This window comes from Hemibagrus wyckioides, linkage group LG11, assembly GCF_019097595.1.
Source record: "Hemibagrus wyckioides isolate EC202008001 linkage group LG11, SWU_Hwy_1.0, whole genome shotgun sequence".
Taxonomy (NCBI): domain Eukaryota; kingdom Metazoa; phylum Chordata; class Actinopteri; order Siluriformes; family Bagridae; genus Hemibagrus; species Hemibagrus wyckioides.
Window position 1 is genome coordinate 23,160,933 of NC_080720.1, and position 16,748 is coordinate 23,177,680.

At 37.4% G+C, this 16,748-nt stretch overlaps 1 protein-coding gene across 2 annotated transcripts in view; it reads left to right on the plus strand.

Moving 5' to 3' along the window:
* cntn4 (contactin 4) overlaps nucleotides 1-16,748 on the plus strand; it is a 147,066-nt gene that overhangs the window by 103,154 nt on the left and 27,164 nt on the right. For both annotated transcript variants that reach the window (XM_058403878.1, XM_058403877.1), the window contains exon 12: nucleotides 10,872-10,999. In XM_058403878.1, the coding sequence (XP_058259861.1) occupies nucleotides 10,872-10,999 (128 nt within the window). The remainder of the gene's footprint in view (nucleotides 1-10,871; nucleotides 11,000-16,748) is intronic.

Consider the following 16,748-nt stretch of genomic DNA (forward strand, 5'->3'; position numbering starts at 1 on the left):
TTTAATTAGTTCATCTTAGACTCCCATCAGCTATCAAGTGCACCTCCTATCCTGGCAGTAATTAAAGCCTGCTGCCACACCAGCCCTTTGAGGATAAGATTGAAGACCCCTCTCTTGAAGTAAATTAAAGTAAAATAACATTTATTATATATCCCTTGTTTGTAATAACTGCATCAAGTCAGAAACCATTGACATCATCAGACTGTTGAAATTTTGTGATGCTTTTCCTTTTGTATTGCAGCTTCTTTAAGTCCTTGTTTGTTTTTTCAGGGTTCCCTGGCATCTCCTCTTTTGAGCTGAAATGCATGCTTCATTGGTTAAGGCCTGACCAATCTAAATTTTTTCACTGTTTATCCCTTTGTTGTTTTGGCAGCCTGTTTTGGGTCTTTCAAAAAAAAAAAAAAAGACCTGCAAGCCCAAGCCATGAAGCTACCTCCACCATACTTGACAGATTAACTTCTATGTTCCATGAGCAGATCCTTTCCTTCTCCTTTCCATCACTTGGTAGAGGTTAATCTTTGTTCCTGGAATTTGTGACTCATCTCTGTATTTCTTGAATGCTGAGCTGGCCTTCCCATTCTTACCACTGATCAGTGGTTTATGTCCAGTGGTTATGAAATGGCTCTGATAGATTTTCTCCCATAGACAGATCTCTGGCCTTCATGTTGGTTTATTCTTTTTAATAACACATAGCCTACATTAGTTAACATAGTCAGTATCATACTTCTACTCAAAAGACTTGACTTAAAATATTTACAGACTGTGATTGTTTTTTATGTATTTAGGAGCTTTGCTGTTCTCAGTTTAAAGGAAATATGGTTTAAACCACATGTCACTAGTGTTTGTATTTTTTAATTAATGTACTCCCCCTAGACACATTTATAAGAATAACCCAGATGCATGTGAATAAGGCATAGGTGTACCTAGAGACTCCTTAGAAAAAATGGGTGTGGAACCATGTGCAAATTATTTTAAGTCAAAACTTAAACTGAGGCAGAACACAAAGACTTAAGCAAACCAAGAAACTAGACAGCAGCAGCCCAATCTAGACAGCAGCCCAATCATGTGTGGAAACAAAATTCAGTCCTTTCCTATTTTGAAATAATGTGGTATTACTGGCAGCACTGTTTGCATCTGTGAGTACAGAGAGAAAGCGACTTCTCTGTCAGGTTTTCACTTAATATTTTGCAGGCAACGATTGTGAAATACTGACACTGCAACCAGAAACCTATGTCAGTATTAAGAAGAACATGAAAGTGTTTGTGTAACAATCCCACTAGAAGATTAACCAATAATGAGACAGGGATGGAGCCTAGATCAAATATACACATGAACACACTGATAGTGTATCATGTGCTGAGAGAGGGAATTCGGTAACAATAGATCTTCTTAAAAAATGTGCTTCTAAATTATTAGTGGATTTGCTAAAATTCATTTGTGTTCATTTTCTCACTCAGAATGTCATACAGTAATCCCCCTCTATATCGTGGTTCATATATCGCGGTCCCGGTATATCGCGGATTTTTATTTGGAACATAAATTTTTTTGCGGATTTTCCCGGTATATCGCAGTATCCGCAAACCTTATAGTGAATTGTTTTTATGTTGAAATAAGGTAATTTATTAATAAAAATATAACTATTAATTACAAAGTATAAACATTAATTAAAATAAAGTAAAATGTTAATAATATATTAAATACTGTACAGCATAGTGTTTAGGAAAGCTGGGTGCGGGGAAGCTGTATGCTGTAATTTTAAGGTTTTTCTTCAAGCCCTATTATGTCGCCCAAACACTTTGCACCTTCTAAGACTTCTGGCGAGGAACATACATACATACAGTACTCACTATAAATGTGATATTTCTATGAATTTACCCAAAATTCATCTTGCTATATGCTTGCAAGTGTTTTCTGTGTGTGTTTAAAGAGTGTGGGAGGGTAATTTACGGCTTAAATAATTAAAAAAAAGCATTTGGGGGTGGCGTCCGTGTATTGCGGATTTTCGTTTATTGCGGGTGGTTTTGGAACGTAACCCCTGCGATAAATGGTTGATTACTGTAGTCCCGATTTCATCTTTGCCTCGATCTTATCATGATTTCTGGCATCAATGTCAGCAAGGTTCCTGGACTCCCCTTGAACTAACTTGTATCTGATAGCTGTCTGAGCTGTTCTGAATTTTAGATAAGTACGAACTCTGGCATCAAGACCTGTCTATGTTGGAAGTGTATGTTCACAGCTAAAGCTTTTATAGATAACCTTCTAGACCTAAGTAATCTATGAACAGTAACTTGTGACAGAAACTTGATCAAGTGATTGAGGGGTTAAATATGACACTAAGGTTTAACACGAACAGTGTTCCACTATCTGATATAAGAAAAACAAGTACTGAAAAACAACTATTGGTTAAAAGTATAAATTGCTTATGAATATGATACTAGTTGCATTGAATATTATCATGCACCTGCTTCAGCCAGCTCAGAATAATATTAGATTCTTATTTAACACTGCAGCTTCAGTAGAGATTCCGCAAAGCCTCTTTGGTAATTTGCAAACATAATAACGGTCTTTCACTTGTAAGCTGATGATACATAATTATATTTATTAGTTCTGCTCAATTCAACAGCATTGCTACAAAACACAATAAAACATCAAATACCTTAAAGCTTGGATGAATAGAAACTCCCTTCTTCTCAACTCTGAAATATAAAAACGTAAGATAATCAATACTAAATCCACCTTTCACCTGATGGTATCTATTATTTGACTCACATGTCAGTAATTTCTCTAAATGTTACGTTAATTTCATGTCATTGAAACATGACACAATCTAGTTCAAGTTTCCATGACCTATATATTGGATACAAATGTGTTGATGGGTGAAAAGGGTCTAATTGATTTTTCCTATTTTTGCAGCTTTAAAATGGCTTGCTATTCTCCTATGGACAAATCTCTAGTTTTCATGTTTCGTTTATTCTTTTTCAAAGTAAATTCAGTCTTTACGGGTGAATCTGTTTAAACAAGCAATCTAACAGGACACACCAGGGCAACAACTGACACATTCCAATATTTTTGATCACTTGAAAACAAAAGATGACTAAGGTGTTAAATTTGTTTAACATATCTAGATGAAAATATTTGGAATGCTGAAATTCTGATCTGTTGACTCTTAATATGGTGGTCTCAAAAACACATATGTGTCCAGCTAAAAAAAAAAGCAAAAGAATTGGCTTGCTGTTCCAATTCTTTTAGAAGGAACTGTAATATTTGTTGTCTGTAATAGTTAAATTATTTTAGAGTAAGTGAAAGGGCAGGGATGACCTAGTTTCTAAGCTAAATGGCATGTTTCATGAATGAATATAGACAGTGTAGACAGTGATTGGCTAATGTGGTGGTGGTCTGTGTGGTACAATCCCAGAAATCCCAGTGCAGGATATAATTATACTATAGTGCAGCCATGGATCATCAAGTTTATCATAAAGACCTTTATGTAAGCTAATCATTGTAGAAATTCGGTTATGAAAAGTGGTATTTCCAATGGATCTTCTCAGAATGCATAAAACAGCAGATGACTATAGCAGAAGACCACATCATCACAGAAACTAGAAAGTTTAAGACTGGAAAAAGACCATGTGGCATTAATATTGCTTTCTGATGCCATTTCACAAGTTTTTTTAGTCTAATTAAAATGCAATCAAAATAATGCCAAATATGTGTTTAATGTCTTACAACATGGTTAAAATGTATCAGTCAGTGGCACTAGACTTAGCACTGTATGCAGTGTGAACTCAGTTTGTATACAGTAAAATATCTGGGTAATGTGTAAGTTTGTAGTTATGTCTGAGCTCAGAATAACTATGTGAGAAATTTAAGTTATGAACTCCTCACTGCATTTATTTAATTCAACCCTGTTTATGCCACAAAAATTGAAGATTTTAGACTCAAGATGTCAGCTGTACAGTATAAATAATGATTTTTAGGGGTCTTTCATTTTATTGCAGCTAGAAACAACACCTGCAGGTACATTGAAAATTGACATTTTTAACAAGAAAGTGCATACTGTTAGATATCATATACATATGTACAGCGTTTACTCTTGTACCTTGCACCTTTGCCAATGAAAACCTGCGTAGTGCATTTCCATACATATTCTCGAAAAGATCAGGTTCTTACACTAAGCGGTATTCAGAGACTATGTGCAGTTAGCTACTGTGTGGAGGCAACAAATTTAACACACCAGAGCACAATCTTAATTACTTTTGTAAAATTGAGGTACACTACATATTGCACTCTTGATCATGCCTGAGTTACCTTCATGATCGGATTTTGAACTTGATTTCCACCATGGCATGTTGTTTGCCCCACTAATGAAGACTTTTAGCAGCAAAGACCCCAATATCAAGATGACTAGCAGGTGCATAATGAAAGTAGCGTGCAAGTTCTGCTAATGATGAGATCCTCTGTCATGTTTACTAATGATCTCATCATAGATATCATGCAGTATAATGAAATTAGCATATACATGCACACTCTAAATTGCTGTAGGCTTGAATCATATTGATGTATGTCAGTTGTGAACTGGATATACCTTTATAGGTTATATTAAGTGGAATAGATATTACAATTGAGTGGCAGGCAAAAGAGCTTTCCAAAGTTTTTAAATAATACAACTCATCTGGGAAACCCCTTTTCCAAAGATTACATTTCATTCATCTAATTTTAGGAAGCTAGCCAGCTAGTCAGATACAAATTACCATTTTCTCACTTCATATTTGGGGGCCATAAAAGCTCCTTCCAGGAGCTGTCTCACTTTGCTTAAAAGTATCAGTGGAAGTGGAAGTAAATGAGAATAATTTTTGCATGGGATAAGATTCAGCCTTTAAAAATTTAGTTGGGGGGGTAATTACAGGAATAGCCTCCTTTAGCTTCTGCAATTTTCACCTCACAGCAGGGAACTTTCTTCTGACACCACACTAATATTTGGGTCACAAAAATTGAAGAGAACATCAGTATTTGAAATATTCTTTTTTTTTTTGTCACACTGCACACCATGTTTAGCGTTCTACTAATACGTGTTATACATGTGCCCACTAGCCAGCATAATCCAGACATGAGAAGAGTTGTACTTTACTGTTACTTTGGGTCATTGTGTTAGTGTGGAAGAAGATGCATTAATAATTCACCAATTCAATATACACTTGGCCAAGGATATGTGTGTGTGTGCCTCTGTGAGACAGTAGAGCTCTCCAGGCCTCATACTGATGAATGGAAAAAATCTGACTCCATAGCATGTCTTTTCCCAGATGTCTATGTACAGATTTTGATTTTTAATAATTGATTATTCTGCAAAGTAAATTTTCAAATCATATATTACACATATTATGTTCAGTCCAGAGTTTAACAAGGAATAAAACATTGTTGGGGATAATAATAAGTTGATTATTTTGCATTATACAGCAGTAAGTTCTGATAGCTAATTTGATTTGTTGAGTGATCTTTCACATGTCTATATTTCCTATAACCCTACCAGGATTGTGTATCTACATGTCTGTGTTCACAATGTAAATTTAACTTATTTCCCAGTTACTACTGACATCATTTGCAGACATGACAAATAATACTTTTAGCTTAAAATATGAAAGCTTGTCAGCTGAAGATTAAAAGAAAGAAAGGACGCAAATTTTACCTTTAACAGTTGCACAAATCAAAGTGAGCTTGCTAGATAGCTTGCCGACATGATATAAAGTGAGTGTGGCTTCTTTGCGATCTGTTTATGCTAGAGGAGCAAAAGTAAACATGTTGTGTCTGAAATGTCACTCACACTATATTAATTTCTTCTTTATAGAACTGTTGTGTAACAGCATTATTCCACTTGCAATTGTGCAGTTATACTGAATATCAGCATGGCTTAGATTAATCTATGCCACAGGGTATAGATTATCATAGCCCTGCCATATTTGCACATTAATTGTCATTAATTACAAATTATTATAATGTTTATATTATATATTAAATAAATAAATAAATAAAACTCAACACCTTTGAACCAATTAGAATTAAGTTTTCAGCTTAGGCACATATGCCCATTGCCGGAGTGTCTGTAAGCATGTGAAGAATGATTTTTTGTGTCTTCCTCAATATTGTTTATATTGCTGATCAACAGTAATAACAAGTTAGCTTTTTTTTTTTTTTCTAATGAATTATATAATGGTCGTTTAATTGGGCCTGGGTCACTAATACATGCATTGCAAAGTAGCAAACAAAGCTTAAAGATTCAGTTTAGCTACTTAGACCATTTAGCCACCTCCTACACCTCAAAACTATTATGTTTAATGAATCCAAAATAGCATGTAGCCACAATATACTGAAGTATTTGGAGAAAATCTGGAAAAGATTATAAATGAACTTATCAATTCTTTTAATGTGGGGTACAAGACATGTATGATAGACATGCTCTAGGATAGAGAAGGGAAAGGCAGTGGCTGTATGAAAAAAAGAGAGAACAAACACACATTTCATAACTTTACTGTATTTTTGGCAGCTGTGAAAAAAGGAGTGCTGAATCCGGGTCATTGCATGATCTAGATAGGACAATGCTGGTGCTGCCATTTTTTGGTTTGTCTCCAGAGATGCTACTATAAAAGTCATAAAAAAGCTTCAGCACCCTGAATAATTACATTTATGTGTACATTTACAGCAAGTAAATGTTACTAAGTGTGACAAACAGAAGTGCTTGTGCTAGTACATATAGAGGACAGGATGTAAGAATTCTATAATCCAAGATAATTATAATTGAAAATAGAACCATTTTTTAAGGGCTCTTTGAAATGGATCCAAAAGGATTCTTTGGATCCAATTTAGATGGATCTTTTTGAAGTGATTTAGGGTTTCTAATAAGATAAGATAAACCGTTATTTGTCCCACAGTGGGGAAATTTCCAAATTATTATTATTATTATTATTATTATTATTATTATTATTAATGATAACAATAATAATAATAATAACATTATCATTATTATTATAATTATTATATATATTGTTTATAGTATAAAATACTTTTACTATTTACTGAAAGAAAGGCCTTTTTCTGTCTATGTGTGTGACAAATGGTAAGTATTCTCGCAAAGTCTCATTGGATTGCAGGAACACTCTATACATCAAGACAGCTATATCTTTTATCTTTCACTGTGCCACAATGTTATTGAGTTTTGTTATAAGGATCCAGGTTCAGAGTTTATTAGACACAAGATAGCTCCAAACCTAGCAGAGTTTATCTGTAATATTTTGCAGCACTGTGTCATGGTTAGAGATGATACAGATGAACACTAAAAGCTAACATAATGCCTGTGCAATAGGGGTGTAATACAATGGAAATATTAGTGAATTTTCCTGTCTCTTTTTGGATTTGGATTTAAACCAGAAGTGGGAATATTCTGTACCAGACAGGGCTTTTATGTTAACCCTTCACTTAGAAGCACTGTAAAACATTGAAAAACAAGATTGCTAGAAAAAAGGCCTAATTTCCATTTCCATATGATTCCATAGCATTTGTCACATCCAGGACCCCCGCCCTGTGCGGAGCTCTAACCCGGACCTCCATGGGGGTGTGTACCTGCACGCCATAGAATAAGACCCAGGAATAAGGGCAGGATTCACCGAAGCAATGCTTTATTTACATAAACACAAGACATGGGGACTAACACTAGACAGACTAAGACAGACTAACCTAAGACAGACTAACCTAACACTAGACAAAACATGACAAAGAAACTAAAACAAAACCTAAAACCTGGACAAGAACATGAGCATAGCATAAACAAAACATTAAACACAAAAACCATGGTGTAGATAACAATGACCGACAGGGACAGGAACACAAGGATCCCTATTTATAAGGCTAGACATTAAGGTAAATAGGGGACAGGTGATACAACAGCAATGAGAACAATAGGAAGGGCTTGGCACAAAACACATGAAGAAGCAGGCTTCCAAAATTCATCTGCCAGGGCCCTCTCCAGGCCTGGCAGGGAACTGTCCAGCTGTTCCTAACATAACCCCCCCTCTAAGGCACAGCTCCGGAAGTGCCTCCAGCAATGCTAAAGGACACCCCAGGGGTAGGCAGGAGGTGTAGTCTATGATAGAGGGGAGCTGCAAGGTGTGATGTAGTCCATAACTGCAGTCCACAGCGGTGCCCTGGTCCTGGGGATATAGCGACATCCGACAGGTACACGAGCCTGGAGGGAAACATCTTCCACCTGGGATGCCGGGAGACGTCCTCCACCGAAAACTTCATCATGGAGCAGCGTCACCGGCTGACAAGGTGGTGGAAACCACCCTTCCGGTGGGGCCAATGAAAAGGGGGTGACCGCCAAGACATGAAGTTGAGCGGCGTCCTCCGCGGAAACTCCATCACAGAGCAGTGTCCTCAACCGGGGCAAGGATGGAGGCAGCACCCTGGGGAAACGGGTTAGGGGGCCAACCTGCTCAAACGTTGTTCCAAGGCAGGCGGCCTGTCGGATGTCCTCCACTGGGAATCTGGGATCCTTGCTCATAGACTGCAATACCTTGTTGTGTACAGAATCTTGCTCGAAATCCCGCTGGGTCTTCAAGAATGGTCGGTCATTCTGTTACGTCCGGGGCCCCCACCCTGTGCGGGCTCAAACCCGGACCTCCGTGGGGGTGAAGAAGCAGGCTTCCAAAATTCACCTGCCAGCACCCTCTCCAGGCCTGGCTGGGAACTGTCCAGCTGTTCCTGACAGCATTATTTAACTCCTGGACAAGACCGCCTATTGAACTTCTGTCTAAAGCAGCATTTCATTATAATGCCTGTATGATTTTCTGAGAGCATCATTAGCTGAAGAATAAAGAAAAACATACTCAATGAACGATACTGTATGCAGTTTTGTATATATATATATATATATATATATATATATATATATATATATATATATATATATATACACTATATTGCCAAAAGTATACTGCCTTGACTCGCATATGAACTTAAGTGACATCCCATTCCTAATCCATAGGGTTCAATATGACGTCGGTCCACCCTTTACAGCTATAACAGCTTCAACTCTTCTGGGAAGGCTGTCCACAAGGTTTAGGAGTGTGTTTATGGGAATTTTTGACCATTCTTCCAGAAGCGCATTTGTGAGGTCACACACTGATGTTGGACGAGAAGGCCTGGCTCTCAGTCTCCGCTCTAATTCATCCCAAAGGTGTTCTATCGGGTTGAGGTCAGGACTCTGTGCAGGCCAGTCAAGTTCCTCCACACCAGACTCTGTCATCCATGTCTTTATGGACCTTGCTTTGTGCACTGGTGCACAGTCATGTTGGAAGAGGAAGGGGCCAGCTCCAAACTGTTCCCACAAAGTTGGGAGCATGGAATTGTCCAAAATGTCTTGGTATGCTGAAGCATTCAGAGTTCCTTTCACTGGAACTAAGGGGCCAAGCCCAGCTCCTGAAAAACAACCCCACACCATAATCCCCCCTCCACCAAACTTTACACCTGGCACAATGCAGTCAGACAAGTACCATTCTCCTGGCAACCGCCAAACCCAGACTCGTCCATCAGATTGCCAGATGGAGAAGCACGATTCGTCACTCCAGAGAACGCGTCTCCACTGCTCTAGACTTCAGTGGCGGCGTGCTTTACACCACTGCATCCGACGCTTTGCATTGCACTTGGTGATGTATGGCTTGGATGCAGCTGCTCGGCCATGGAAACCCATTCCATGAAGCTCTCTGCGCACTGTTCTTGAGCTAATCTGAAGGCCACATGAAGTTTGGAGGTCTGTAGCGATTGACTCTGCAGAAAGTTGGTGACCTCTTCGCACTATGCGCCTCAGCATCCGCTGACCCCGCTCCGTCAGTTTACGTGGCCTACCACTTCGTGGCTGAGTTGCTGTCGTTCCCAAACACTTCCACGTTCTTATAATACAGCTGACAGTTGACTGTGGAATATTTAGGAGCGAGGAAATTTCACGACTGGATTTGTTGCACAGGTGGCATCCTATCACAGTTCCACGCTGGAATTCACTGAGCTCCTGAGAGCGACCCATTCTTTCACAAATGTTTGTAAAAACAGTCTGCATGCCTAGGTGCTTGATTTTATACACCTGTGGCCATGGAAGTGATTGGAATACCTGATTCTGATTATTTGGATGGGTGAGCGAATACTTTTGGCAATATAGTGTATATGTATATACGAAAATGTTTTATATGTGGTTTTATTTTGGGGCTCACAAAGCCAATTGGGCTAAAACAGTGTATCAGTATAATCTGTATTATCACCACACAAGTCACATTTTTTATTTTTTATTATTTTAAACTGCACTTTAACCAACCATATTCTATCTATTTAAATTCTAAGCTATTTCACTATTATATTGAATTTTATTATTTCAAATTTTCAATTTCCCTTATTGTGATGTCTGTTCATTTTTTGTAAAGCACCCTGAATGCTCTTTGAGGTTAATAATGTAGAATATACATAAATTTCAAATTAAGACACATCCGTTTTTTAGCTGATTAAACTGTGTGGGTAAACATATACCTGAAGCTTGGATTTGCTTATTTCTTTAACCCAATTAGGAGTCAACATAGCTCATTTAATTGCAAGACATGTATGTTTCTAACACACCATTAAGTGTTGTTAACTCTTGCTGACTAACATCTGCTAATCAGTCAAGTACTGTATTATACAGTACTGCCCTCTACTGTGAAATTATTATTGCTTTGTTTTTTATATGCTTCACAAAACAGAGATGATATAAAGAATTAAACAGTACTCCTTGTTTTGTAGTTGTTTATTTATATTTATGACAGATATCTGTTTTTTTTTTTTATTATAATTATTTTCAGAATGACTGTTCTGGAGAGTGGAAGTCTGCGAATATCCAGTGCCATGAAATCAGATGCTGGCCTCTACACATGTGTGGCACGCAACCAGTTCGGTGTAGCAAGCAGCTCAGGGACACTGATGGTGAAAGGTTGGATGCATTTCAATGATTACAAATACCACTTATAAAATATCTATCCTCTTTCTCATTATTTCTAAGCCATTTTGCTTGCTGCCAGCCCTCCCTTCTGCTTCTCTTTCTGTTACATATAAATGTCTAATACAATACTTCCACACTATGATCTCATTAAGTGAAACGAGAAATATTCTGCCTGATTAGAAGGAGATTGTTTGGAGAAAACACAGCACGGCTAGCAAATTTTAGTAAATAAGGCAAGTGTTTTAATTCCTAATGAGATAAAAACGGAGTATACTGTCACAACCGCAGCATGTGGGAGCCTCAGGGACCCCTGATCTGATTCCTGTCTTGTCTCTGCTTCAGAGATTTATTATGCAGCATTAAATATGAATGAAATTGCTTGGTACTGTGTGTGTTGTGACCAAGGGAGAAGGATTTTCAGGAAGTAACCATTGCACTGGTTTGAAGAACCTTAATGCAAAGTAATTATGTCCCATAACCTTAAGTCTTATGACATCAGTCAAAAATACCTTTCTTTATTTCTCATTCTTCTTGCCCTCACTGTATATTCAGTTAAACAAGAGTACTTCAGACATAAACTCTATTTCATAAGTCAAATATTTTTCACAATTACTGTTATTCATGTCAAAGCAAGTTCTATTTAAGCTTTGCAAAAATCAATTCTTCTAGCTTTGTACTAACACTAAACATGTAGGCATGGAGTTATTAATTTCGGGTATGACAAGAGAGAAAATGGAGAGTGTGAGTAATATTGACTAAAACACAAAGTGAAATGATTACCTTGGCATACATGTCAGGGTAAGTGATGTAATTTTGCCAACATGTCATCTCTCTTAGACTCAATGAAAGGTAATTGGTGACCACTGATTTAGGAGAATGGGTTCACTCAATAAAGAGCCTAGAATAAAGCAGTTCACTTAATTAAAGACAGTAAATTCTGTATTCATTAAATGTGTCCAAGTATGTTTTAAAATACCTTCAGTATTTTATGCCACAAAATAAATGATAGTGTGTATCTGTTCACTAGGTTACTATTGTAATTATTATTAGGTTATTATTAGGTTAGGTTCTTGTTATTATTAGGTAATTATTGTTTGTTTTTTCACATTTCACAAACCTAATGACTGCTTTAAATGTTTGGTTTTTTAGACATTTCCCCCGTCTAATAGATGTTATGAGACATAAAATGTTGTATGTTATTTATATTTATATTATTGTAATTATTATTACAATTAGGTTAGGTTATTGTTATTATTAGGTAATTATTGTTTGTTTGTTTTTTAATATTTCCCATACCTAGTGACTGCTTTAATTGTTTGTTTTTTAATCATTTCCCCCTCTAACAGATGTTATGAGATATAAAATGCTTGTATGTTATTTATATTTTTATATTAGGTGAAATACCTTAAATACAGCTTAGGTATTAAAACAGGGCCTAAAGCTTACACATCAGTGTAAAATCACTCAAAGATACACTATATTGCCAAAGGTTTTGGGACACCCCTTCAAATCACTTAATTCAGGTGTTCCAATCACTTCCATGGCCACAGGTATATAAAATCAAGCACCTAGGCATGCAGACTGCTTCTACAAATATTTGTGAAAGAATGGGTCGCTCTCAGGAGCTCAGTGAATTCAAGCATAGTACAATGATAGGTTGCCACCTGTGCAGTCCATTCATGAAATACTACAAGAAATGCTAGTAAAATTCCACTGTCAACTGTTAGTGGTATTATAACAAAGTGGAAGCAATTGGGAAAGACAGCAACTCAGCCACGAAGTGGTAGGCCACGTAAAACCACTGAGCGGGGTCAGCACATGCTGAGGCGCAGTACAAGGAGGCGCCAACTTTCTACAAAGTCAATAGTTGCAGGCCTACAAACTTTGTGTGGTCTTCAGATTAGCTCAGGAACAGTGTGTAAAGCCGAGCAGCTGCATCCAAGCCTTAGATCACCAAGTGCAATGCAAAGTGTTGGATGCAGTGGTGTAAAGCATGCCACCACTGGGCTTTAGAGCAGTGGAGATGTGTTCTCTAGAGTGAATAATCACGCTTCTCTGTCTGGCCGATGGAAGAGTCTGGGTTTGGCAGTTGCGAGAACAGTACTTGTCTGACTGCATGTTGCCAAATGTAAACTTTGGTGGAAGGGGGATGGCCCCTTCTTGTTCCCACATGACTCTGCACCAGTGCACAAAGCAAGGTCCATAAAGACATGGATGAGTGAGTCCTGACCTCAACCTGATAAAACACCTTTGGGATGAATAATAGCAGAGACTACGAGCCAGGCCTTCTCGTCCAACATCAGTGCCTGACCTCAAAAATACGCTTCTAGAGGAATGGTCAAAAATTCCCATAAACACACTCCTAAACCTTGTGGGAAGCCTTTTCAGAAGAGTTGAAGCTGTTATAGCTGCAAAGGGTGGCCCTTCTACATATTAAACCATACGGATTAAGAATGGGATGTCATTAAAATTCATGTTTATGTGTGTATAAAAGCAGATGTCCCAAAACCTTTGGCAATATTAATTATTAATCTATTCTACCACAGCCCTGTTGAATTCTAAAATTGTACTGGCCAGAAGGTGTTGGTTAATATATGGTTACGTTATATATAGTAGAATATAAAAAGTGAATATCATTTCCATTAATCACAGTCAGTATAGATGTGCAGATCACATGCTGATCTAATCAATGTAGATATATTATGTCAAAACACAGGCCACCTAGATCAAAATAGGAGAGAAGGCAACTAGAACAAGGATAAATGCAGCTGGAATAACTGATAGCAGTATGACCCAAATTAGGGAACATGGTGCAAAGAGGCAGTACTACAAGAACCAGAAAAGACAGCTTGCTTAATACATGTAACACATGTTATAGTATATCCAGTTTTAAGTATCAAAATTAACAAAATTTTACATCAGGCCTCTTAAATATATACAAATACAGTATATATATATATATATTACTCTGTCAGATTATACCTAAAACTCATCTCTAGATGACTCTTATGCATTGAACTTGTAATGCATTTGGAAAAGATAGCATGTAGCTGGTAATCAATCTTCACACAAAGTTGGATGTGTTTCTTTGCCTGAATTAACGCAATAATCTTTAGATCTAGACTTGCTAGTCAATAGCATGGGACAGTCTAGCCCTAGCCATTTGCTTTTTTCATCATCCTATTTGAGTGTGTCTGCATCCTTGGCTGATGTACAAATACTTTCTCATATTATCTAGTTCCTCTCTGTCAGGATCAATAATGCAGAGGCAACATGATGGGCTAATTTACATATGCAATTTCATTTAGGATCTGCAACCATGGCATGTGTGTATATCAAAGCAATTGGTGGCCCTTATGGGACATGACAGCATATATTTAAATTGACTGTTGCTGTACAAGGGCTGAAAATACCTGTCACATCAGATTGTTCCTTGCTAAGTGTGTGTAACCTCACCACACACATACGCACACAGATGTACACACACTACAACAGTGACAGCAAATGATGCAACTTATCAGCTCAAGTGATGTCCCAATTATCCTAACGCTAAGAGGATATTAACCAGATTCATTAGTCTTAATTAGAAATAGATTTTTTTTTCTAGATGGGGATTAACAGATGAGCAAATCACATGACTGGAATTCTGCCCTTTTATGTAAAAGCCTGTTGAAATATTTGTGACTCCTTAACCTTGAGTCTCTTAAATTTCTTTGTCAAATGTCCCCACTCTGTGCCAAACAACTTAATGGTAAATTACTCCATCTAGTAAAACGCCACAATCAAATGACATTTACTCAGGTTAATGTTCAGGTTTTTCACCTGAACAGCAATTCTTGGGTAATTGAATTGGATTAGGTTTGTGATTGTTGTATTTTCACTGGAGAAAGTTGAGACTTGCGAGAAACATCATGTTTTATGTCTTGCTCTATTTTAATTCAGTTCAGTTATCCCCGTAGATCCTCTAAAGCCCATTAGCTGAGGTAGGTTCTTTTGTCACTTTTACTCCGCTGTAACTTTCGTGTTGAATGGGAAACTAAAGTCATTATTTGCAAAGGTCAATATTTATAAGTGAGATTGGGGAAATTTATAAGGGGGAGTTAAATTCTAGTGATTATAACAAGCTCAATGTCCCAGCATGCCACGCAGATAGCCCCATCTTCAGCAGTATGCACCAAATGTTCTGTCTTACCAGAATACTGTCTGCAGCAGGGTCTTAGTCAATCAACAAAGTTATTAAACTCAAATACATTCTCACAGTCATTGTGGTTCTCTGATTGTGGGATATAGGGTTATTTGGCAATAATGTCAGAGAAAGATTAGTTACTGTACTGATCTGGACTGGAACAGCAATAGAAGGAAATAGTAAATACTCAGGAAGTTGAATTTGAGTTGGGAATGCTGAACATTGGTCAAGCTGAAATAAGATCACTGTCAAGCTAAATGAAAAAAAAAACAGGAGATCTTGTCCTGACAGTGAGAGGCTCAGATTGCTATAGTACAAAAAGAATTGCTTACAGTAATAATAAAATTTATTCCTGAATTCCCAAGGGGAATAAAGCTATTAAAACTAACAAAGCTGAAGATAGCATTTGGTGTTATTGTAAGTGACAGATGGTAAATTGTTGCAGGTGTAAGTATAAAAATCAAAAAGAGCTAGCATCAAAACTTGCAGTGATATGGAATGAAAGTTTCATTTACTGTACTAGCATATTTGAACATGGGTTTAGGGAGTTATTATTGTAATCCCATTAAACATGTCAGTGTAACTAATTATGAATGGTGATTTGGGACAGTGGTAGCTCAAGTGGGTAAGGCTCTGTGTCATTGACTGGAAGATCTGGGTTCAAGCCCCAGCACCACCACTGTTGGTGCTGCATCATTGAGCAAGGCCCCCATCCCACCAGGGGTGCTGCATCATGACTGACCCTGCGCTCTGACCACAACCCCCAAGGATGGGATATGTGAAGAAAGAATTTTACTGTGCAGTAATGTATATGTGTCAAATAAAGGCTAAAAATAGATAGCATGTCAGAGTTACTGATTTTTAATGAAGAGAAGCTAAAAGATGAAGTCAACTATTTTGAACAAACACACCACCACCAAACCAGTAGGTGATTTTAGATGCACATAGTAGTAGTATATAAAGGCAAGTTGTGCCTTGTCAGTTATCATAAATATGCCAAATGTGAAAAGGAATAGTAACATAGACTTTAGCTCAGGCACTAGAACACAGAAGAATTAATACAAAGCAAGCAGTTCACTTGTAGTAAGGCAAAAGGTAGAGTCAAATTTCGTGCATTTTTGTCAGATGTATTGAACTCATTCATTCATTCATTCATATGTAGTAACTGTTTTATTGCTTTATTCTGGTCAGGCATCTGGATCATATCCCAGGATCAATGGGTCTGAGGCAGGAATACACTTGATATGTAGCTAGTCGATTTTTATAGTTCACCTCCTGGTATGATTTTGGGAGGTGGGGGGAAACTAGAGAAACTAGAGGAACCTTTCATGAAAACAGAGAGAATCTGTGAAACTCTACACAAAGAGTAACCCAAACTCAGGTTAAATCATTGAGCCAGTGTATTACCCAAATCTGAACTCTTCAGCATAAACAGTATGAACAGAAATGATTAAAATAATAATAAAGGCAGCAGTGGATCTAAATGTCAATAATGTAAATGTTGCTAAAATTAAAGGAATTCCCCAAAAAATGGTTAAACAGTACATAGATAGG